The sequence below is a fragment of the Salvelinus sp. IW2-2015 genome, linkage group LG4q.1:29 (genome assembly GCF_002910315.2).
Source record: "Salvelinus sp. IW2-2015 linkage group LG4q.1:29, ASM291031v2, whole genome shotgun sequence".
NCBI classification, from domain to species: domain Eukaryota; kingdom Metazoa; phylum Chordata; class Actinopteri; order Salmoniformes; family Salmonidae; genus Salvelinus; species Salvelinus sp. IW2-2015.
Window position 1 is genome coordinate 39,274,193 of NC_036842.1, and position 25,833 is coordinate 39,300,025.

The 25,833-nt window shown below is 42.8% G+C and overlaps 1 protein-coding gene across 1 annotated transcript in view; it reads right to left on the bottom strand.

Annotated features, from left to right (window-relative positions):
- LOC111960926 (astrotactin-2-like) overlaps nt 1–25,833 on the bottom strand; it is a 361,731-nt gene that overhangs the window by 315,003 nt on the left and 20,895 nt on the right. The window contains exon 2 of the mRNA XM_070442905.1: nt 7,651–7,800. Within this exon, the coding sequence (XP_070299006.1) occupies nt 7,651–7,800 (150 nt within the window). The remainder of the gene's footprint in view (nt 1–7,650; nt 7,801–25,833) is intronic.

The following is a 25,833-nucleotide window of genomic DNA, read 5'->3' on the forward strand; positions in this document are numbered from 1 at the left end:
TCCTAGACCTAACATGGTATTTCTCCTAGTCTACATGGGTATTCTCCTAGGTCTACATGTGTACTCTCATAGTCTACATGGGTACTTCTAGTCTTCATGGGTACTTTTAGTCTACATGGGTAACTTTTTAGTCTACATGGTACTTCTAGTCTTCATGGGTACTATCTAGTCTTACATGGGTACTTTCTAGTCTTCATGGGTACTTTTAGTCTACATGGGTACTTCTAGTCTTCATGGGTACTTCTAGTCTACATGGGTACTTCCAGAGTAAAGTTGGCAGATAAACAGTTCCTATGCTTTCTAGCCTGGTAGGACTGATCTGAAGAAGATTGTATTGTTGATTCCTAAGAGGTGTTATGCTTGATCTTAACATGTCATTGTGATAACAGTGATCCAAGGGATTTAGATGTGATAACTCATTCTCAAATCCTGTTGAATTAAGAATGGCATGAAGTTGATTGGGATGTTCAATAACAGTTCATATAGGCTTACAAAAAGCAGTGAATAGAATTTATTTAATCAATGCAGTATTATATAGGGTGGTCATCCATAAAATTCTTATTTCATTCAATGGTTATAAAAATATATTAATTCAATAGAGAATTGCATCAAAATAACAATAATCCAAACTCTATGTCTCCATATATGGTTCACAAGTTACAGAGTATTTAGTCAGAGAATGTAGCATGATTTGAGTGAATAGAATGTCATTATGGCCATGGTCAATACAACTCCTCCACTTCTCCGCGGGCAGAACGGCACTAACTTCCACCGTCAACCGACAAGTTAGCTAGTGGCTGCAGGTTCCTGTGTGATAACGTTTTTTTTTTTTTTTCATGAAATCCGCAGAATACCAAAGAAAATTTGTCTATATATTTATTAATTGACAAAGCTAACAGACTGCATATTAATATCTAGCCCCCCCGAAGACAATCTGTTCCAGTTTTCATGGTGTATTTTCAGTCGTTCCCTTTAAATCGCCAGTGAAACAGCCCCTCTCAACGTCAGTTGACAATGTTAGAGGAATAGAAACCCACGGATCTGGTGATGAAAATTACGAGGTTAACAAGTTGATTTTGATTGGTCCAAACCGCGGAAACACCTCCAAATGTTACCACCTCCCAACACTGAAAAATATAAGAGATACAACCAAGAGCTGGACAGTTTAAACTACAGTAGCAATGGACACAACAAACTAACATTCTTATTTAATCAACACTGTTAAGTACATGCTAGCAGATACCCATAGACTTCCAGTCATTGTGCTAACGCTAATTAGCATTGGCTTGGGAAACTACCTCTAACTTCCTTCATACTGGACACAGAGACATAAAAATAGTATTCACAAGTTTATCTGACTCTGGGGAGGAATATAAAGGTTCTCATTGACAAAATTACAAAGTATCCCTTTAAGGTTATAATATTGTAGAGAACAATCTAATGATTAGTTGAATGTGGTTCATAGTGACATATGGCAAAGAAAATTACATTTAGACATTAATTTAGTAAGGCCCTCTTGAATTTGCCCCGTATTTCCCTACATTATAGAGTGAACACCCTACATTATAGCTAAATGAATGTGTGTGGGCAACAGCACTGTATTATATTCCACAATGCTTCATTCTAACTGGCTGTTGGGTGCAGTCTGGTCTTGGCAGGCATTATCGTGGGCTGATCAGGTGGAATGAAGTCCAAGCGCGGCGAGAGAGTATCGGGAGCGTCAGTTGCCCACGCTGTAGTGCCCCAGGCTGCCAAGTGCATATCAGGAAGCAACAACACTGGCTACACTGATCCTTGATCAACCCTAGAGGCCGCAGGCGGGTGCCCCTCTCTCCTCAGTCACACTGCACTGAGCTCAGAGAATCTACTTTCGGTCCAATACTGGTCCAAGGTATATCCATGTGTATGTGTGAATCAAGTCTTTGTTTCTGTCACTTGTTTCTTTGTATTTGTCTCAGTATCTATCGCTGTATGTCTCTGCCCTCTATCAGACCCTTTCTGTTTCTGTCTGCCTGTGGCTCACATTTTGAAACTGGCAAACAGGTGGCAGCACAGTTGCACTTTACAGTATAACAATCAAACAGATTCAATAATCTGAGTTTTTGGAACCTGAAGGCTTTCAAAACAAGACTTTTCTAAAATTGATGTGCCACAAAGATATTGCTGAGGGCGCCACAATAAAAGCACACTGACACATTTTACAGCCTGAATCCATGTCCTCAGCAATTGCTGTGACATGGGCCAGGGTAAAACATTGGAACAGGTGGAGGTTTAATGGTCAGTCTGGTTGCAGCACTCCCACTAACGTGGTCTTCTTCCCTACCCCCATCTCACCTGGACGTTTCTTCCATTTTGATTAATGGATCGTTTAGGCTAACGACCATATAAATGGCACACGCAGCACTCCGGGTGTAATCGGTAAATGGTGGGAACAGGGAGAGAGCACTTTGGTAAATGCGATCCCAAAAGGTATGACTGATGACTGGCCGCCATGGGGGCTCAAATCCAGAGCCCTCAGCACGATGGCACCTTGGGCTATTAACACCTGCCACATGGGGTTTCCTTCCTCCATCTTGGGTCATTATTGCATCTCCCCTATGGCCCCCATACACCCTGTGCAACTCACAGTGAGGCTGGGGACACCTTGGATTGTTAGGGCCCGTCTAAAATGGATGTTTCACTCCTAACACCAGTAAGTGTCAAATGAATCCTATTCCTGTTAGCTCATCAACACTTCCATTGAAGATCCAGCGAGACAGAGGATATGGTACAGGAATAACTGCTGTAGGGCTATGCAGTCAGGCAGACATACAGTACAAGAGACATGACATATGATGAGTAGAAATCCTGTTAGTCTGGTCTGGGGAACAAGTCAGTGTCAGAGTGTGGTAATTACATTGATGGCTAGGAACACATTCCTCGACTTCCAGTGAAGTATGAGTCCATTGATTTAATAGTCTGGACAGGAAATGCACACACACATGCACACACTGTTGTGTCTGGCGGTAGATCAGTGGGCTGGCCCGTCATAGAGAGCCTACGGCTTCGGGCCCAGAGCTGTAATCACTGTGTATTGTCTAGAGGGAAGATTGAAGGGTGCTGAAAGTGCAGCCAAGCACAGAATGGATTCACCAGCCATCAACACTCCCTGAATCAAACACACTCTAGCATCTCTAGCATCTCTCTCTCTCTCTCTCTCTCTCTCTCTCTCTCTCTCTCTCTCTCTCTCTCTCTCTCTCTCTCTCTCTCTCTCTCTCTCTCTCTCTCAAATATTTAAAAATGTTAAGAATACAAAAAATAAACACAGAAAAAAGTGAAAAAAAAATATTAACGAGAGAACAGGCAATATAGATAATAGACTACATACCCCACTCTCTCTCTCTCTCTCTCTCTCTCTCTCTCTCTCTCTCTCTCTCTCTCTCTCTCTCTCTCTCTCTCTCTCTCTCTCTCTCTCTCTCTCTCTCTCTCTCTCTCTCTCTCTCTCTCTCTCTCTCGTAACAGGCGTTTGCAAATTCAGCCAACTGCACTCTGTCTCCTTACACACTCTATAACGGGGGAAGAGACACAAACACAGAACACTTTTATGTGTAACTTCCAAACATCAATTAATATCAGATAAGAAGGATAATAACCACAAGGTCAGGTTATCATAGTGGGCCAAAGATGAGTTCTAACACATCAAACACTTGCATAGCTTATAAGAAACACATCAAACAGTATTAGCTTCAGAGAAGGAAACACGGTGCACAAAGGTGTATGCAAATTGGGACAGATTACAGAAACTCAATGAGACTAAACGCAACTGCGAAGAGACTTCAAAGAGTGTCTCTAAATTGTGGCTTGGGCAGAATGTTAACTAGCCCAATCTTGGAGCACTCAAACACTGCACGGTGAAAGAAAGACAAGAAACAATGAAATATAATCAGAAAATATGAACTTGAAGAGAGAGATTTGTGTCTCTGTGTGTTGATGTCCTTATGCGTGTGTGCGTGCATGTGTGTGTGTTTGACAAGTAGATAATATTTTAAATTGCTTTGGAAATGTAACCCTATATTTCCCATGCCAATGATGCCCTTTTGAACGTAATTGAATTAATAAAATAGAAAATAAGAGAGAGAAGTGGAGAGAGCGCTTCTTAACTTCAGCACCAAGGTCAGCTCTCCTTTGACGGTTGAGTCTTATTAGTCTTTCACTAAACCAAACAACACTTCAACTGGCCCTTTGCTCTGGAGAAACTTTACCAATACAACTACACTGAACAAAAATATAAACACAACATGCAAAAAAGCTTATTTCTCTCAAATGTTGAGCATACATGTGTTTACATCCCTGTTAGTCAGCATTTCTGCTTTGCCAAGATAATCCACCTGACAGGTGTGGCATATCAAGAAGCGGATTAAACATCAGCATTACACAGGTGCACCTTGTGCTGGGGACAATAAAAGGACACTTTAAAACGTGCAGTTTTGTCACACAACACAATACCACAGATGTCTCAAGTTGGGGGAGCGTGTAATTGGCATTCTGACTGAAGGAATGTCCACCAGATCTGTTGCCAGAGAACTGAATGTTAATTTCTCTACCATATCCAACTTCGTTTTACAGAATTTGGCAGTACATCTAACCGGCCTCACAACTGCAGACCATGTGTAACCACGCCTGCCCATGAACTCCACATCCGGCTTCTTCGCGGTGGGATTGTCCGAGTGGGGGTGGGGTGGGCGTGCTGAGGAGTATTTCTGTCTGTAATAAAGCCCTTTTGTGGGGAAAAATTCATACTGATTGGCTGGGCCTAGCTCTCCAGTGGGTGGGCCTGCCTGCCAAGTGAGTGGGCCTATACCCTCCCAGGCCAACCCATGGCTGCACCCCTGCCCAGTCATGTAAAATCGATAGATTAGAGCCTAATTTATTTATTTAAATTGACTGATTTCCTTATATAAACTATAACTCTGTAAAATCTGTGAAATTGTTGCATTTATATTTTTATTCAGTATAGTTCTCACTCACACTGGACTCAGTCCTTGGTGCTGAAGTGGGGTCTCTCTCTCTCCCCCTCTATCCCTTCATTGATATTTGCATTCCAGGCGTAGTGATGATGACCTTACTGGGCTAATTCAGAATATTCGAGGGGCATCAAGATACAGACAGGTACCTCACTCTTACTCTGTATTCTTTCTCAAACACAAGCTTACACGCAAACAAGAACAGGAACAAAACTATTTGAAGGAAAGTGTCCCACAACTAGAACTGTTTCTCTTCAGTTCTCCCAACAATTTAATTCTAAGGAATGTATTTAGTGTCACTCGTCAGCAAGACTCTTAATAAAGTGCACAGATGGTGTCCTCTCCCCCTTGCCTGTATGGTGTCACTGAGACACCCCCACGCAGCATGGACCCGGTGCTACTGTGCCAAAGGGCCTGTCTCCGCCATGGCCCCTCATTACAATGCAAAAGTCATCAGCAGCAACAATGACGGGGAAAAGGAGAGAGAACATCACAGCTGCTCTCACGCTTAATCTACTTAAAAACTGGCATCAATGTAAAACATGCAAATGTACAGTGGGGCTCGGGGAGACGGGGAGAGACGGCAGAAAAGGAACTAATTCACGGCATAAAACGCTGTCAAGCCAGCCGAAATGAAATAGAAAAGTACTTCCCAGCCTCTCTCTCGCCTCGCACATTCCCAGTTCCCGCCTTCTCCATCGCACGTATAATTTGACTGCAAATTCATTTCCTCACGAGGCCTAATCTCCGGGCCTAGCCGCCGAACTCCCCTTTCCCTCTCTCGGCTAATTGAGTTTGCCTTCCGTAAAAGCACTAGTCCCATTAGCATGTTTGTTATCCTGGACTGGCTTCCTTTTTTGCTGTGAAACACACTTTCAGCTGTAATTAAAGGTCCTGAAAAAAGTTTATTTCCTCTCTGAGTCACAGAGAGGAAATCTCCTGCGAGTGACTTGCACTGAGACTCTCTAGGATTAGAAAATTTGAGAGCTGGATCCAATGAAAGGATTTGATTTCACAGAGCCGACATTTGCTAACAAAGCTAAGATAATTCATGGGCTATTCGCTCAGGGTCTCTCAATGACAAAATGACTTCTAACTTAAGAGTTAAAGCTGTAAAGGAAAACAAAATATAATTTTTTCAACACAAAGACAGACTTCCTCTTAGCTATGTTGGTTATAGCAACTAGGCTCTGTGTCATACGTTACATTAAAGTACACCACTTAGCATATACACTCAGTAGCCGGTTTATTAGGTACACCCCGTTCACGAAAATTGTTCGCTCTTACAGACAGTAGGCCATGGCCGTGGCTTGCTATATAAATCAGGCAGACAGGCATCGAGGCATTCAGTTACTGTTCAATTGAACGTTAGAATGGGCAAAACTAGTGACCAAAGCAACTCTGAGCATGGTATGATTGTCGGTGCCAGGTGCACCGGTTCCATTATCTCAGAAATGGCTGGCCTCCTGGGCTTTTCATGCACAACAGTCTCTAGGATTTACTGAGAATGGTGCAACAAACAAAAAACATCCAGTCAGCTGCAGGGAGAATAGCAAGAATCAAGCAAGCTAACAGGTGACCCACAAACAGACAAATAACGCTGCAGTACAACAGTGGTGTGCAGAACGATATCGCACAGTGCACAACTCGTTGATCCTTGTCACGGATGGGCTACTGCAACAGATGACCACACCAGGTTCCACTCCTATCAGCTAAAAACAAGAAGAATCTACTCCAGTGGGCACGCGATCACCAACACTTGAGGAGTGGAAAAACATTGCCTGGTCCAACGAATCCCGGTTCCTGTTGCGTCATGCTGATGGCAGAGTCAGGATTTGGCGTAAGCAGCATGAGTCCATGGCCCCACCCTACCTGGTGTCAACGGTACAGGCTGGTGGCGGTGGTGTAATGGTGTGGGGAATGTTTTTCTGGCACACGTTAGGTCCCTTGCTACCAGTTGAGCAACGTTTCCATGCCCCGTAGAATTCAGGCTGTTCTGGAGGCAAAGGAGGGTCCGACCCAGTACTAGATGGGGGTGCCTAATAAACTGGCCACTGAGTGTAGAGAAGGTGGTGTGAGGGTGATAGGGTATGTAGTCAAGAGCAAGAGGTTAGCTGTCCAAGGTTAATGTCTCACATTTCCACAGTGGCCAGTCAGTCTCTTCCAGTAGGGTGTCATGTCAATGGCATGGATGGGTCTTCTACGGTCATATGTTGAGGATCCTTTGGCTTGTTACGGCTAATGTCACATGCTTGACTTCCAACTTTCTCACGAACATAAATTCAGATCTTGGCCGTTGCTGTGCACTCAAACCTGTTTTAATCATACATGACCGTAAAAGACCCATCCATGATTAAAAGAAGGTTTGAGTGCACAGCAACGGCCAAGATCTGAATTTATGTTCCTGAGAAGGTCTGGAGTCATGCATGTGACATTAACCCTGACAAGCCAAAGGATCCTCAACATGTGCTTGGACTGTATATGTAGCCAATTATGCTGCTCTTGCATTTGAACAGAATAGTGACTCATTAATTGTTGTCCCACTGAATACATACTGGATGTCAAACCTGACAGAAATATGCTCTCTGTTCGTTGATAAAAGGTGTCCATACTGAATAGAACAGTGACTAATGAGCTGTTGTCTTACCTCTGGTGTGGCTTGGGCCTCTCTTGCGTCCTGTGGAGGAGCTGTGTGTGACGTGTTGAAAGTGGGCAATCTCCATGGTCGTGTTAGGACGGAAACTCTCCTTAAACCGCTGCATCAATGCCTCGACCGTCTCCTGCTTGGGGTCAAGGGCTGTGGGGGGGACAAAGCAATGAGATGTGAGAAGTGTTAAAAGTTTTCACATTTCAAAAGGGTGGATACAAAGCGTGAGAAACAAACACTTGTATGTTGTAGATGCAAACAGGGAAGATAAAAGCAAACAAACACATTTGAATGAGAGCAGGTCTATGAAAACACTTTGTTCAGTAGTTTCCTCAACTTTCGTTTCTTTACTGGCTATGACTGAGGGCTTTAATGTGCAAACGATTTGGAATTCAATGGTATACATCTTGGCAGTTACAATGTAAATTGCAAAGCCTAGTCACAGCAGATCAATTGGGCCATATTCAATGGGCTTCCCCTCGCCGTCATTAAATGTTGTCATGTTTAGCATGAAGAAGCAGTTGTGTAATTCCCGGCTGAAAAAGAAAATACAACAGAAGCTTTGCCCTTTTTCAAAGTGTGTATCACCGCTGAATCAGGCGGTAAGAGGCAAAGCACAAAGGACTACAGATGAGAAAAGTTGGACAAGTATCTTTCCAGTTAATCTTTCAAAATAGAGCACTCCAGTTTACAATTGGTAATGGCATGGTTTGCATAGCCCCCCTTTGAAAATCAATATGAGATGGAGCAAGTGTGGATTGCAGTGTGGCCCAGGCACATTTCTACGTTTCTTCTACTAGGCAGAAAATCCCCAAACCCCGGGGGACTTGTATGACCCATCTAAACATGTTCTGCCCCATTTGTGCCACCGAGACAAAAAATGAGAGAGAATACTATTTCCGTTGTTTCCTCGGCACCAAAAAAAATCATAAAACGATCCCTAAAAAAACACAGAAGGAAGCGACTATTTATCTAGCGCCTCAATTACCAAGCGGTGTGCTGTTCCCCGATGGTTCACAATGCATCAAGAGTTCAATTAAAGTGAGATATGTAGACCTGAGAGTCTCTCGGAGGAACGATGATACGTCTGGACAAGGGCTATTTACTCCAGTGCAGTGTGTGGAGGAGCGGAGCAGCCCAAAGTAAGCGACAGAGAGGTTGTTCGGAGATGGATGTGGCCCGGCTCACAGCGGTATAGCCCACTCCACAGACAGGGTCATTTCTCAACCTCCCCCACTCTGTCAGTCTGTCTCTCAGGTGTGCTCACATCATGAATTATTATCGTACATCACTTTGCCGGGGACGCTCAGGGAATGCCAATGAGACTATAACGTGGAGTGCTAAAATAAAAAGTTGTAGAATAAAAGTCAAATAGCGTGAGAATTTGAAGTTATGATGAAGTTGGATATTATGTTTCCTTACTTGTAGTACAATGGAAACACTGTTACATTCATGTGTATGGTTCAGTTAGTTTGTATAAGCTGACATTGTAATTTGCTTCCTCAAAAAGACAAGACTATGAACTGTCTTATTGGTTTCGAAGTGTCTTATTGGTTTCAAAGTATTTTTAAAAAAGTAATATGGACTTGTATTATATAATATGAACCAGGATACCATTGTCCTTTAAAAGTACTTTTAAAACACATTTTACAGTTTCATTGCATAAAAATTATTTAATATGTGCATTAAAATATCAATTAAAAACAAATCATATTGTGCTTTGCTCTATGTTTTCCAGTTAGACGTGCTAAAACATCATCAGAATGTGATAATGACTTTAATACAACACATTTTCTCATAACACTAAAACTGCCTGGCCTTTCAGCCTATAAGTAGCCGCTAGAGAATGTTGAGAACGTTGCCGGGCGCGTCCTTTAGCATACGCATCAGATGCATATCAACCCACAAGGTGCGCAAACATAAGCACCAAGGATTGATAAATATTGCATAAACAATGGTAAAGGATGAATTGCATGAAGAAATATTTGTGGAGATATATATATTTCAAAATCTAACAATAGTTAGTAGTTCTACAAAGTCCTCGAGAAAAACATAAGCCTATAGCCTATTTTTGTTTCCCTTACAATAAACAATCACAGTGTAATCCATTTGATCAACTTTATGTGTAGATTTGATTAGTAATAGAGTTAGTAATTAAAACAGTTCAGTTACAGCTTCTGACAAAGCAGAAACGAAAAATGTAATAATAATATAACCAGTCAGGTGAAATTATTTCACGCACCAGCGCATGAACAATTGTAACAGATCAATTGCATGAAGAAATAATTGTTAGAAATATAACGATGGCAAGAAATAAAAACAGTAATTTGTTGATTGTATCGGTCACTGTATTGTGCCCTTATGCATTAATTAATCACGTCTTCTCTTTATGCTTTGGATCCACAGTCAGCACACAGCTTCGGGGCTTTGCGTGAGCAAGCCCCACAAACAAATCGGTTCCACTGTACAGTTTTCTTTGGCCTTGTTCCGTGTGCACCTGCCGACTTGACATTGTGTCTTCTTTTTCCTGAGTTGAAGCTGTGGTGCGTGGGGAAGAGGGAGAGTAGGAGGCGCTTCTGCCCTGGATACCTAAATGACTCCAAATCCATACTCTTTCTGCCGTATGCCCCGCGGACATACAAGTGTGCAATAAATGCTTTGAGTTCATCCATAGACATGTCCCACGTACTGTTTCCTTTTCTGTGTGCATGAGCGACAGTACAATCTCTGATGTGCTGCAACTCTGCATGTCACATAAACAAAGAAAACTGTAGAGTGTGCTGGCAATTTGTCTCTTTGCGTTAGCTGTAGAACCTGCTCTCTTATTACACTATTGTTCAATATACAATCATCCTCCTTACCCTCATCATTCAGATCATTGAAATTCAATCACCCCCTTCACCCACCACCTCCTCATCATTCAATTCATTCAAATTAAATTGTGAAGTCACATGCACAATTATCTGTTTCTATCTGGTTCCTATCGCCCATTCATCCATTGACGACATTCATTCAGTGAAGAGAGAGATGCATTAGCGCCTGGGTACCAACGCACTTCGGCTCAAATCAAATCAAATATTATTTGTCACATGTGCCAAATACAACAGGTGTAGACCTTACAGTGAAACGCTTACTTACAAGCCCAACTTCTTCGGGATCGGTGTCCCGTCCACGGGACGGTTGAGCTAACATATGGTAATGCGATTAGCATGAGGTTGTAAGTAACAAGACAATTTTCCAGGATATAGACATATCTGGTATTGGCAGAAAGCTTAAATTCTTGTTAATCTAACCGCACTGTTCAATTTACAGTAGCTATTACAATGAAAGAATACCATGCTATAATTTGAGAAGAGTACACAGTTTTGAACATGAAAAGTTATTAATAAACAAATTAGGCACATTTGGGCAGTCTTGATACATCATTTTGAACAGAAATACAATGGTTCATTGGATCAGTCTAAAACTTTGCACATACACTACTGCCATCTAGTGGCCTAAATTGCAGCTGGGCTGGATTAATACATTATGGTCTTTCTCTTGCATTTCAAAGAGGATGGTACAATTTTTTTTACAAAAGAACGGTTGTTTTTTTCTTTATATTATCTTTTACCAGATCTATTGTGTTATATTCTCCTACATTCAATTCACATTTCCACAAACTTCAAAGTGTTTCCTTTCAAATGGTACCAAGAATATGCATATCCTTGCTTCAGAGTCTGAGTTACAGGCAGTTAGATTTGGGTATGTCATTTTAGGCGAAAATTGAAAAAAAGGGGGGGATCCTTATTAACCAACAAGGCAGTTTTAAGAAAATCCCTAAAAAGGTAAGTGATAAGAATAACAAATAATTAAAGAGCAGCAGTAAAGAACAATAGCAGGGATATATACAGGGTGTACCAGTACAGAGTCAATGTGTCAATGTGTGGGGGCACCAGTGTACATGTAGGTAGAGTTATTAAAGTGGCTATGCATAGATAATAACAGAGAGTAGCAGCAGCGTGGGGGGCAATGCAAATAGTCTGGGTAGCCATTTGGTTACGTGTTCAGGAGTCTTGTGGCTTGGGGGTAGAAGCTGTTTAGAAGACTCTTGGACCTGGACTTGGTGCTCTGGTACCGCTTGCCGTGCGGTAGCAGAGAGAACAGTCTATGACAAGGGTGGCTGGAGTATTTGACAATTTTTGGGCTTTCCTCTGACACCACCTGGTATAAAGGTCCTGGATGGCAGGAAGCTTGGCCCCGGTAATGTACTGGGCCATACGCACTACCCTCTGTAGTGCCTTGCGATCGGAGGCCGAGCAGTTGCCATACCTGTCACGAATCTCGCTTCCTGAGTCTGTTTTTGCCTGTGTTCTGTCCTGGAGTGTTTTTTCCGGTGTCCTGGAACGCACCCTGTCAGGTTGCCGGGCGACGTAGCTAGTTGGAGGATCTCTGAGTACCCGCACCTGTATCCCATCAGCTATCTGCACACCTGGTCCTGATCATCACCCCTCCACTTCATAAGCGCTGACCTGACATCCATTCCCTGCCGGATCGTTAGCCATGAACAGTATGTTGTGCCAGCGTATCAGCCTCCAGTTTGATAGAGTTTGTTTTGTTGTTTTGTACGTCTTGCTTGCCTTGAACTTACCTCCGTTTTTTCTGTCTACAGTCATTCACCCGGGAACACTCATCCCATCCCTACCTGGTCGTCGGTGACTTCAGTTACTTCCTTGGATCGGCTTACTCAATTCCATCAACTCACCTCCGTTGCCCGCTCCGCTACTTGGATTTTTCTATCACTACATTTAAACTTGTAAATAAATACTCACCTTCGTCTTACTCTCCTTGTCCTGGTCTGCTTCTGAGTTCTACTTTAGAGAACCGTGACAATACCAGGCAGTGATGCAACCCGTCAGGATGCTATTGATGGTGCAGCTGTAAAACCTTTTGAGGATCTGAGGACCCATGCCAAATCTTTTCAGTCTCCCGAGGGAGAATAGATTTTTGTTGTGGCCTCTTCACGACTATCTTGGTGTGCTTGGACCATGTTAGATTGTTGGTGATGTGGACGCCAAGGAACTTGAAGCTCTCAACCTGTTCCACTACAGCCCCGTCGATGAGAATGGGGGCGTGGTCGGTCCACCTTTTCCTGTAGTCCACAATCATCTCCTTTGTCTTGATCACATTGAGGGAGAGGTTGTTATCCTGGCGCCACACAGTCATGTCTCTGACCTCCTCCATATAGGCTGTCTCATCATTGTCGGTAATTGTGTCAGCAAACTTCATGATGGTGTTGGAATCGTGCTGGCCGTGCAGTCATGAGTGAACAGGGAGTACAGGAGGGGACTGAGCACCCACCCCTGAGGGGCCCCCATGTTGAGGATCAGCGGGGCGGATGTGTTGTTACCTATCCCAACCAACTGGGTGGTGGCCAATCAGGAAATCCAGAATCCAGTTGCAGAGGGATGTGTTTAGTCCCAGGGTCCTTAGCTTAGTGATGATGTTTGAGGGCACTATGGTGTTGAACGCTGAGCTGTAGTCAATGAATAGCATTCTCACATAGGTGTTGCTTTTATCCAGGTGTGAAAGGGCAGTGTGGGGTGCAATAGAGATTGCATCATCTGTGGATCTGTTGGTGTGGTATGCAAATTGGAGTGAGTCTAGCGTTTCTGGGATAATGGTGTTGATGTGAGCCATGACCAGCCTTTCAAAGCATTTCATGGCTACAGACGTGAGTGCTACGGATCGGTAGTCATTTATGCAGGTTACCTTAGTGTTCTTGGGTACAGGGAATATGGTGGTCTGCTTGAAACATGTTGGTATTACAGACTCAGACAGGGAGTGGTTGAAAAAGTCAGTGAAAACACTTGCCAGTTGGTCAGCGCAGCGTTTTTGTGTATGTTGACCTGTTTAAAGGTCTTACTCACATCGGCTGCGGAGAGAGTGATCACACAGTCATCCGGAACAGCTGATGCTCTCATGCATGTTTCACTGTTACTTGCCTCGAAGCGAGCATATAAGTTAGTTAGCTAATCTGGTATGCTCATGTCACTGGGCAGCTCTCTGCTGTGCTTCCCTTTGTAGTCTGTAAAAGTTTGCAAGCCGGTGTAGTACAATTCAATCTTAGTCCTCTCCTGTACTGACACTTTGCCTGTTTGATGGTTCATCGGAGGGCATAGCGGGATTTCTTTTAAACTTCCGGGTTAGAGTCCCGCTCCTTGAATGCGGCAGCTCTACCCTTTAGCTCAGCGCGAATGTTGCCTGTAATCCATGGCTTCTGGTTGGGGTATGTACGTACAGTCACCGTGAGTCGACGTACTTATTGATAAAGCCAGTGACTGATGTGGTGTACTCCTCAATGCCATTGGAAGAATCCCGGAACATATTCCAGTCTGCTAGCAAAACAGTACTGTAGTTTAGCATCTGCTTCATCTGATCACTTTTTTATAGACCGAGTCACTGGTGCTTCCTGCTTTCATTTTTGCTTGTAAGCAGGAATCAGGAGGATAGAGTTATGGTCAGATTTGTCAAATGGAGGGCGAGGAAGGGCTTTGCACGCGTCTCTGTGTGTGTAATAACGGTGGTCTAGATTTTTTTTCCATCTGGTTGCTCATGTGACATGCTGATAGAAATTAGGTAAAACTGATTTAAGCTTCCCTGCATTAAAGTCCCCGGCCACTAGGAGTGCCGTCTTTGGATGAGCGTTTTCCTGTTTGCTTATGGCGGAATACAGCTCATTGAGTGCGGTTTTAGTGCCAGCCTCTGTCTGTGGTGGTATGTAGATAGATACGAAAAATACAGATAAACTCTAGGTAGATAGTGTGGTCTACAGCTTATCATGAGAACCTCTACCTCAGGCGAGGAAAACCTTGAGACTTCCTTAGATATCGTGCACCAGCTATTGTTTAAAAAATATGCATAGGCCCCCGCCCCAGGTCTTACCAGAGGCTGCTGTTCAGTCCTGCCGATAGAGTGTATAACCCACCAGCTCTATGTTCTTAATGTCGTCGTTCAGCCACGACTCGGTGAAACAGAAGATATTACAGTTTTTAATGTCCCGTTGGTAGAATATACGTGCTTTCAGTTTGTCCCATTTATTTCCCAGCGATTGAACGTTAACTAGCAGAATGGAATGCAAGGGCAAATTAGCCACTCATTGTCTGATCCTCACGAGGCATCCTGATCTCTTTCCGCGAAACCTACTTTTCCCTTTCCAGCGAATCACGGGGATCTGGGCCTGGTCGGGTGTCTGTAGTATATCCCTCGCGTCCGACTTATTGAAGAAGAACTCCCCGTCCAATTTTAGGTAATCCCAGTTCTGATGTCCAGGAGCTCTTTTCGGTTATTAGAGACGATAGCAACAACATTATGTACAAAACAAGTTACGAACAACACGAAAAAGCAAACAAAATATGGTTAAGAGCCGATAAGATGGCAGCTCTACCCTCCGGTGCCATCTTGCTAATTTGTCGTGGCCCCTTAAGTTAGTAATAGCTGTAAAATAAAGAAAATGCAAAAAACAGCCTCAAATACTTTTCTGTTTACGATTTAAAAAAATCAGACAACTGAGCAATATAAAATATAAATATTTAGGAAAAGTCAGGGCAGGAGCAGGGAGTTGCTATTTATTTGGAAGATGTTTATTTTATACAAAATCAATTGATAACCTTTTCATATGTGAGTTACAAATATCTCTAACGGTCGCCCCAGCGTGAGTTGTTTTATGCACGTTATGTCAGAATGCACTCACTGTTCTAAAATGTGATTATTACGCAACAGGACAGTTAACAGCCTGCTAATTATTAATAGACTGTTTCAACTTGTTAATTTCAAATAACGAATTGTATTTTCTAACAACAGTTTGAATTGAGGTGTGTTTCGCCTCCTCATTAACTGACATAGAAGTAGCCCATTTCACAGTTGCGGAAAATTTATGTTTGAGGCCTTACTGAGCCGGACCAACTTTTCCGAAGAGGAGAGCCCTTGCACATTTTTTCTGCACATCAAGTATGCAGACATGTGCACAGTCTTGCACTAACTGGCACATTTTCCATTGTTGTTTTAATTATAAATAATAGCTTTGCACATGTATGCATTCCTATCAAAGTAAGTGCCTTAATTTCTGCATAACGTGTTGTCGTTTCTACTGTAGCATGAAGTATGTATGTCTGTATGTATGTACAGTACCAGTCAAAAGTTTGGACACACCAACTCATTCAACGTTTTTTCTTTATTTATACTATTTTCTACATTGTAGAATAATAGTGAAGACATCAAAACTATGAAATAACACATATGGAATCATGTAGTAACGAAACAAATTGTTAAACAAATCAAAATATATTTCATATTGGACATTGTTCAAAGTAGCCACCCTTTGCCTTGATGACAGCTTGCACAATCTTGGCATTCTCTCAACAAGCTTCATGAGGTAGTCACCTGGAATGCATTTCAATTAACAGGTATACCTTGTTAAAAGTTAATTTGTGTAATTTCTTTCCTTCTTAAAACTACTTCGGGGTAGGGGGCAACATTTTCACTTTTGGATAAATAGCATGCCCAAATTCAACTGCCTGCTACTCATCCCCAGAATATAAGATATGCATATTATTAGTAGATTTGGATATAAAACACTCTGAAGTTTCTAAAACTGTTTGAATCATGTCTGTGAGTATAACATAACTCATGTATCAGGCAAAACCCCGAGGACAAACCATTCAGAACTTTTTTTTTGAGGTCACTGTCTTTTCAATGAGCTTTCATTGGGACACCAGATTTCTAAGGGACTTGTTTGCAGTTCCTACCGCTTCCACTGGATGTCACCAGTCTTTGGAAATTGGTTGAGGTTCTTCCTTTGTGTAGTGAAGAAGTACGGCCATCTTAAATACGAGTCACTTGAAGTAAATTGTTTGAGAGAGGCACATTACCAGAAAAGTTGCGTCAGTTTGTTTTCTTTTTGTATTGAACACAGATCATCCCGTCTTCAATTTGATCGATTATTAACCTTTAAAAATACCTAACGTTGTATTACAAAAGTAGTTTGAAATGTTTTGGTAAAGTTTACATGTAACTTTTGAGATATTTTGTAGTGACGTTGCGCAAGTTGGAAGCTGTGTTTTTCTGGATGAAACACGCCAAATAAATTGACATTTTGGATATATATCGACGGAATTAATCGAACAAAATGACCATTTGTGATGTGTATGGGACATATTGGAGTGCCAACAAAAGAAGTTCGTCAAAGGTAAGGCATGAATTATATTTTTATTTCTGTGTTTTGTGTCATGCCTGCAGTGTTGAAATATGCTACTCTTTGTTTACTGTTGTGCTATCATCAGATAATAGCATCTTATGCTTTCGCCGAAAAGCTTTTTTGAAATCTGACATGTTGGCTGGATTCACAACGAGTGTAGCTTTAATTTGGTATCTTACATGTGTGATTTAATGAAAGTTTGATTTTTATATAATTTTATTTGAATTTGGCGCTCTGTCACGACTTCCGCCGAAGTCGGCCCTTCTCCTTGTTCGGGTGGTGTTCGGCGGTCAACGTCACCGGCTTTCTAGTCACCACCGTTCCATTTTTCAGTTTTGTTTTGTTTTGTCTGTATTACACACACCTGGTTTCAATTCCCCTATCATGTTCCCTATTTAACCCTCTGGCATACATTTCTGTTCTGTCCGTGATTGTTTGTTTCGTTAGTGGTTGTTGTTGGTGCATGTGTGTTTGTTATATTCCCTATGAGGAATTTTTGCTTGTATTTTGAGTAAACGCCGTTGTTTTGCTCAACACCTGTGTCCTGCGCTTGACTCCGCTACCTCTCTGCACACAATCCCTGACACGCTCTGTATTTTCCCTGGCTATTGGCCAGGTGGGACAATTGCGTCCCACCTACCATAGAGAGGTTAATGCATTTGAGCCAATCAGTTGTGTTGTGACAAGGTAGGGGTGGTATACAGAAGATAGCCCTATTTGGTAAAAGACCAAGTCCATATTATGGCAAGAACAGCTCAAATAAGCAAAGAGAAATTACAGTCCGTCTTCACCTTAACACATGAAGTTCAGTCAAAGCGGAACATTTTAAGAACTTTTTAATTTGTAATTTTATTTAACCAGGTAGGCTAGTTGAGAACAAGTTCTCATTTACAACTGCGACCTGGCCAAGATAAAGCAAAGTAGTGCGACACAAACAACAACGCAGAGTTACACATGGAATAAACAAACATACAGTCAATAATACAATAGAAAAAGTATATATACAGTGTGTGCAAATAAGGGAGGTAAAGCAATAAATAGGCCATAGTGGTGAAATAATTACAATATAGCAATTAAACACTGGAGTGATAGATGTGCAGAAGATGAATGTACTAGTAGAGATACTGGGGTGCAAAGGAGCAAAATAAAAAAACAACAGTATGGGGATGAGGTAGTTGAGATAAGGCGGGGATTTACCTAGCAAAGACTTATAGATGACCTGGAGCCAGTGGGTTTGGCGACGAATATGAAGCGAGGGCCAGCCAACGAGCGCATACAGGTCGCAGTGGTGGGTAGTATATGGGGCTTTGGTGACAAAACGGATGGCACTGTGATAGACTGCATCCAATTGGCTGAGTAGAGTGTTGAAGGCTATTTTGTAAATGACATTGCCGAAGTCAAGGATCGGTAGAATAGTCAGTTTTACGAGGGTATGTTTGGCAGCATGAGTGAAGGATGCTTTGTTGCGAAATAGGAAGCCGATTCTAGATTTAATTTTGGATTGGAGATGCTTAATGTGAGTCTGGAAGGAGAGTTTACAGTCTATTTAGTTTTACTTCAAGTGCAATTGCAAAAACCATCAAGCGCTATGATGAAACTGGCTCTCATGAGGACCGCCACAGGAAAGGAAGACCCAGAGTTACCTCTGCTGCAGAGGATAACCAATCAAACCAATAAGAAGAAGAGACCTGCTTGGGACAAGAAACATAAGCAATGGACATTAGACCGGTGGAAATCTGTCATTTGAGTCCATTTGAGATTTTTGGTTCCAACCATCGTGTCTTTGTGAGAGACAGAGAAAGTGAACGGATGATCTTCGCATGTGTGATGCCCACCGTGAAGAATGGAGGAGGTGGTGTGATGGTGCTTTGCTGATGACACTGTCAGTCATTTATTTAGTAATCAAGGCACACTTAACCAGTAATGCTACCACAGCATTCTGCAGTGATAAGCCATCTGATCTGGTTTGCGCTTAGTGGGACTATCATTTGTTTTTCAACAGAACAATGACCCAAAACACACCTCCAGGCTGTGTAAGTGCTATTTGACCAATAAATACAGTGATGGAGTGCTGCATCAGATGACCTGGCCTCCACAATCACCTGACCTCAACCCAATTGAGATGGTTTGGGATGAGTTGGACCGCAGAGTGAAGGAAAAGCAGCCAACAAGTGCTCAACATATGTACAGTAGGAACTCCTTCAAGACAATTGGAAAAGCATTCCTCATGAAGCTGGTTGAGAGAATGTAAAGAGTGTGTAAAGCTGTCATCAAGGCAAAGGGTGGCTACTTTGAAGAATCTCAAATGTAAAATACACTTTGTCATGGTTCCACCTGTCACCAGAGGGTGGCAGAGACCGTCCTACAGACATTGACGACACTCAGGTGTGTCCTATTTACTCATTATGATTTCCCTGTTAAAAGATGTGTGTTGTCTGTTGTCCTTTGCAGAAGATTGAATTGTTTACAGTGTGTGGTCGTGTCCTGAGTGAGTTTTCGAGACACAGTTTTTTTTTCAAGTGTACTGTGATCCTGCAGCTACCATTTCTCAGTAAAGTATCATGTTTATCCTTAACCACTGATTCCTCATCTGGTCTCTTCTCTGCACCTGTGTCCAACCTCACCACGTCACACACTTTTTTGGTTACTACATGACTCCACGTGTTATTTCATAGTTTTGCTGTCTTCACTAAATAGTCAAAATAAAGAAAAACTCTTGAGTGAGTAGGTGTGTCCAAACTTTTGACTGGTACTGTATGTACAGAGCATAATGTATTTACAGTTTATTTCACGTTTTCAAGTACTGGTGACAAATAATGCATTCCGATTATTGCATAGATTGTAATGGACAGCTATGATGTGTATAATATACTTTTTTGATGGTTTTACTGATTATAATGAGCTAATCCTAAGCTATTTGCCAGCCATGTGTGGCGCCACGTTTGTTGACATTATACAATGCATTCTAGGTGTCACGTAAACGTCTGTCAGACCAAATGGTTCACTCATCTTTCAGGTAAACTTCCGGAAGTGAATGAATGGAAGTGAATGATTGTAGACGACATACCCCCTTCAACATGCATACTTCAAACAGACCAAACTCATCTTGTCTCCTGTTATTATCTTTGGTTGAAGCGAAAAACAAACATGGCGGCGCACAAACTACCCATCGTCGGATTACTTGTGATTTCTAGAAAGTGTTTTACTCAATTATTTCGATGTTGATCAATGTTGAGCTTACCCGTGATGTGATGAATTATAAATAGTAATTGCTATTAGGTAATTAATATTGTGGTTTCTGTCAGCCGAGAGTTAACTAAATCTGACCGCTTGTGTTATGTCAATATTTTCTTAGTTAGCGGTAGGTCTAATGTAGCTTATATTTTCAGGTTTGGATGATTGTGTAAGCTGTTGCTAGTTCTGTGACTGTCTGAACATTGCATCCAAAAATAAACTTGTCACATTCAGGACATAACTTTGTAAGGACTGTTTTCGCGCAAAATGTTTTTGTGAAAAAACAGTGTGGCTAGCTCATATGCTGACTTGCGTCAATCGAAACTGGACTTTCGAAATAAGCGTTCTAATCAAACCGATTTGAGCGTATGCTGCAGGGACCACTGTAGAATGATCACACCTGTTTGTTGGTACGTGTGAAAAGGTTAAACAGTGGCCAAACACACAGCACAGTAGAGTATGCCCTCTGCCCTTTAAAGAAGAGGTGAAAAACACACTACCCTATGCACCATGTCCTTTACTCATGCCCACTTCTTAATCAAGGAGTGATGTAGCCATAAAGCCAACAGCTCACTCCTTCACGTCCACTTAAACACATAATGTACGAATTTGGCATGTTGAAACCCCAGTGGGGGGTTCGTGAGCCTGGGAAGACTCCATGAGATGGCTCATCTAATGATAGTGAGACGCTGTATACAGTGAGCTAGCAAGCATGCTACGCTAAGGCAGTAAATGCACTGAGAATTCCCCATTGGGTATTTGATGGTGCGCTAGGCTAATCCACAGGCCTCAGCTCAGCAAACAAAAACACAGGGTGGGCTGGGAGGCCAGCAACCACTTAAGCCCTGACTGAGGAGCGGCTCCCTGCCTGGCTGCATGATAGGAGGTTAACTAGGGCCATGCATATTGCATGGGCCCCGGGCGCTCTCTTTGTTCTATCAGGGAGGCGGAGATGCTATCCCAAACAGGCCCAGAGAGGCCCCGTGGCGCACTCCTTCAAACACACATCACTTGTCTCTTTAGTGTGTTCGACAAATACTGACCTCTCTCTCTCTCACACACACACACACACACACACACACACACACACACACACACACACACACACACACACACACACACACCCTCCCTCTGAATGGCTATTGATTATTGTCTTCTAAATGCAATCTAAATCATGCCTGTGCGCTGAGCCTCTGTCTCCCTTGTCTGTCTCTATAGAAAGATATCATCCGAAGCCACTCCAATTGATATCACTTGAGGGAAAGATGCATGGTGTCCATTTATAATTATGTTGCTTTTTTATCTTTGCCATTATATTACAGCTAGGTATTGTTGAAACCAACAGTCAGTACAGGTTTTTAACAATTCCAAAACACAAAGCTAAGAATGGTTTTCAGCAAGAAACAAAAAGATAATAAAAAAAGTTCAACAATCAGGAATACAATTTCCTTTCTCCCTGAAAATGGTTGCTTAAGGAGGAATTGAAGATGCAGCACGGGATGTTAGTGGCACCTTAATTGAGGAGAACAGGCTCGTTCTAATGACTGGAGCGGAATAAGAGCAATGGTAACAAATATTTCAACCATGTGTTTGATGCCGTTCCATTTGCTCCGTTCCGGCCATTATTATGAGCCGTCCTCCCCTCAGCAGCCTCCTGTGAGATGCAGGTAAGGGATTGCTTATTGCAGCTAGCAGAATATGGAGGACATAAAAGATTACAGTACCTGAAGTAATAGCTAGTAAAAGCACTAGGCTCTCAGAATAAAATCCCTTTTTCCTTTACTTATTTCCTTTACTTATGATACTTTCCTTTCCTTGGGACACTGTTGAAGGTACTTCTGGGACTGAGGGTCTTTCTCTCCACTGAAAGCCCAAGCTTGCTTCTCACTTACAGCTCAATACAAGCCAGCATCTTCCTTATCTCTCCTAGTCCCTTATCTGCAGCGACAGTGGGTTAACAGTGTGTTAGAAGCATTGGACACAACCACTAGTGCAGTGCCCTGTCCCATGAGATCTCAGTGGGTTCCCACCTCCCAGCACCAGAACATAATCTTATGGAAAGGCACAAACAACAGTTTGTGTGTGTGTGAGAGAATGTGAGTGCTAGTGTGGTGTGTGTGTGTGTGTGTGTGTGTGTGTGTGTGTGTGTGTTGTGTGTGTGTGTGTGTGTGTGTGTGTGTGTGTGTGGTGTGTGTGTGTTGTGTGTGTGTGTGGTGTGGTGTGGTGTTGTGTGTGTGTGTGTGAGCGAGAAAGAATGTGAATGCTAGAGTGCGTGTTTGATTCAGGGAGTGTTGATGGCTGGTGAATCCATTCTGTGGCTGCTGCACTTTCAGCACCCTTCAATCTTCCCTCTAGACAATACACAGTGATTACAGCTCTGGGCCCGAAGCCTTAGGTTCTCTACTGCCAGACACAACAATGTGTTTGTATGGGTGTCTGCAAGTATGAGACTTTGTGTGTATGTTTGTTGGTATGTATTGTCGCGAACCGGCTCAAAGCCCGTAACAAAAAGGAAGACAACATGGAGATAAGGAATAACAAAAATATATTTATTAATTGAAGTAACCTATATACAATTAGCAATGGTGTGTGTAATCAGTAGTGTAAGTGAGTGGTTGCGTGTATAGATGTGAAAATGAGGAGTGTTGAAAGACGCCAAAACAAACCGGCCACAACCAAAATCAAACAGTGTGTCGTCTGCATGGAGAGAGTCTCCTCAATGAATGGGGAAGAGGTGTATTTATCCCGGGACACACCCGTGCCCAGGTGTGTCCCATTTCGCTGACGACCCTCTCGGCTCCGCCCACCGACATCTTAATAAGGAAAACAGGAGCAAAGAGAAAGAATACGGCAGACAGAGTGGGAGGGTCGTCACAGTATGTGTGCATCGGCCTGAAACCAGTCAGGGGAGTCAGAATTCTATTGGGTCTTTGTTGGCATAACACTGGCCCTCAGTGGGTTCTCACATTCAATGTCTGCTAAGGAGTGCGGAACACTGAGCAGGTGAAGGGGATTTACTTCAAGTGGCTGCTCCACACCTCAAACAACCAGCTCTATTTCCTTCCCTTCTCTCTCTCTCTCCCTGCCGTATCTCCCCTCTTCCTCAGCCCTCCCTCCAGATCTCATCAGTGAGAAATCGATTGATACAGAAAGAGAAAAAGAGAGAAGGAGAAAGAGTGAGGAGGAATAAGGAAGGGAGATCAGTGGTCTCTACTCTCCAGTGGGGACATGGTGGACACTGTCCTTATTCAAAGTTCACCACGACTACATGCACACACTGGGTAGCTTGGTCCGAGTACAGTAACACCGGAGAAGGCCTGCTAACAAGAAATGTGTCTGTCAGGCAATGTATCTTTCAGGTCTATGCCAATGACCCCGCTGTAAGGTTGTTATGCTAAAACGGAGTCACAATATACCTATTCACAATGATATGTCGTACAGATGTCCAGACACATTTGCTCATGAATTCGGGTGCGTTTCGCTGCTAAGAAACCAGGCAAAGGCACTGTGAGTTTGGACTTCGGAGGAACAAATCAAATCAAACAAGAGCCATGCAAATTCACAGTGGTGGATGTATCCATGAGGGAGATGTGTTTTTCTTAAGACCCTACAAATCCCTGATGCTTTAGTCTAGAGTCACTCCACAGGGAGGAGAAAGGCTGCGAGCCCGATAATTCAACTCCCTCTCCCTCTTTTTTTCCAGCACTTTCTCTCCCCCTTCATCGTCCATCTTTTTCCATCTCCCCCTCCCTCCCTTCCTTCTCTCTCTCTCCTCCCTCCTCACACTCACTCCCACTTTCCGTGTCTGGCTGAGGGATTGAAAGGGAGGGAGATAAATGGAAGGGAAATGGGAATACACCCCAGCTCCGATTCCCTCTGTGATTTACTCAATTCGCCATTGTTTCAGGATGAGTCTGGAGGGGGTCTGCACCCTGGGATGGCACAGCCATGACAGTGCTGCCTCTGGAAGTGTGACGAGAGAGAATGAAGAGAAGAGGGAAAATGGTTAGAAGAGAGAGAATAATGAAACGAGAGTGTGGCGGGGGGGGACTGAGAATTGGAGAAGTGGGGACAGGGGGTTGAGGGGGACAGGGGAGAGGAAGATAGACAGAGATTAGGGCAGAAGGAAGGGGGAGATAGAGGAGAGAAGAAAGCAACATGAGAGAGAAAGAGGAGATGGAGAATGAACCCGGGGGGAGAGGAAACCATAGAGAGACAGGAGAAGATAGAGGGAAGAAAAGTGAGATCAGGGGGAGAACTGATCAAGAGGGAAAATGATGGAGAGAAGAGATCGAGAACGGGGAGACAGAAAACAAAAAACAAAGTTGTGCGTAGAGGGAGGAGAAGAGAGCACAAAAATCATCAAACACGGCCAGCATGGACATTTATTGGTGTTCTGACGCTTTTAGGGAATGAAACATTGTACATCCCACTGCTATGATGAAAGCAGTGTTTTTAAAAGCCAGCTGGAACTCGATGTAAAAGATCAAATCAAATCTCTCAAATGATGAGTATTTTGTACATACTAATTGGACTATTTATAAGCAAACATGCTACCTGTCTTGGCTGTCCTACCTCCTGCAGAAAACACCCACCAGGCAAACATAAATTGAAACAACATTGTGTCCATGTTATTTCCCCATATTTAATCAACATAACCCCACTGTCTTTACATGGCTTTTTGATTGAATTTGTACGTAGACAGTTTATGTCTCAATTCAACAAGGTTTCCATTATGGTTTATGTCTGCTGATGATTCAATCAAATACCAATCAGAATTGGACAATGATCTGACGTCTGCTCAGTAGAAATGTCCCTCTTAAGGGATGATAAGAAGGACCCACTAATCACTCGTCAAGCTTATAGAAAACAAACAAATTAGTTCAAACTACCTAGGTACCTCACAGTGCATCCAGCTGTTTCTATTAGTCCTGCCTTGTGTACTGCAGGCCTGTTGGGTTAATGGGTTGATACACACACTCCAAGGGCCCACTGGGGTCTGACCGACAACGTACACAATTCTTTCTGCACCCCACACTTAACTATCTATCCCTGTTGATGGACAGAAAACCCTAGAGGGTATGTTGTATGTCTTTTTCACATGCAGGACTACTATAAAGAAATCTCCCCTTGCCCTCTTGCTTATGCAGAAAAGCATTGGCTGTGCTACAGACTGTGTAACACAAAGTGGGGAGGAAAAGAGTTACCTATCTTCACTCTTTGCCTTTGAAGAAACTCAAATTAGGAGGAAAATAAAATGGATAGAATGAAAAGCACCAAATGGGTCCAATTGAAACTTTCCTGGAGCCTTTCGCTCCCTCCAAATGATGTGCAGGCAGAGAGAGAGCGAGAGAGATGGTTGTGATTGTTTTCAATACCCCATTTTCCCATCCACCTCCTGTTTCATGCACTTATCTGTGCAAGTATTCCCCCCTGTAATGATCGGCAAGAGCTTTAGAACATAGTCAGAATTACTAAGACATCCAGGGAAAGGACTGCTGTTTGAGAAATACCAAACCACATACACAAACGCACACGCATACACACACACACACGCTTTCTTCTCCTAAAGACTTTCTCTCCAGTGCTTGTACTTATTTTAAAATTTCTGTCATTTCCTGCTTCTTGAGAGTGTGTAATGTGTCAGCTTCAGAGTCAAACAATTTCCTTTTGACTAGCACCGCCTTCCTTTGTATTTCCAGCCTCTGCTGTTT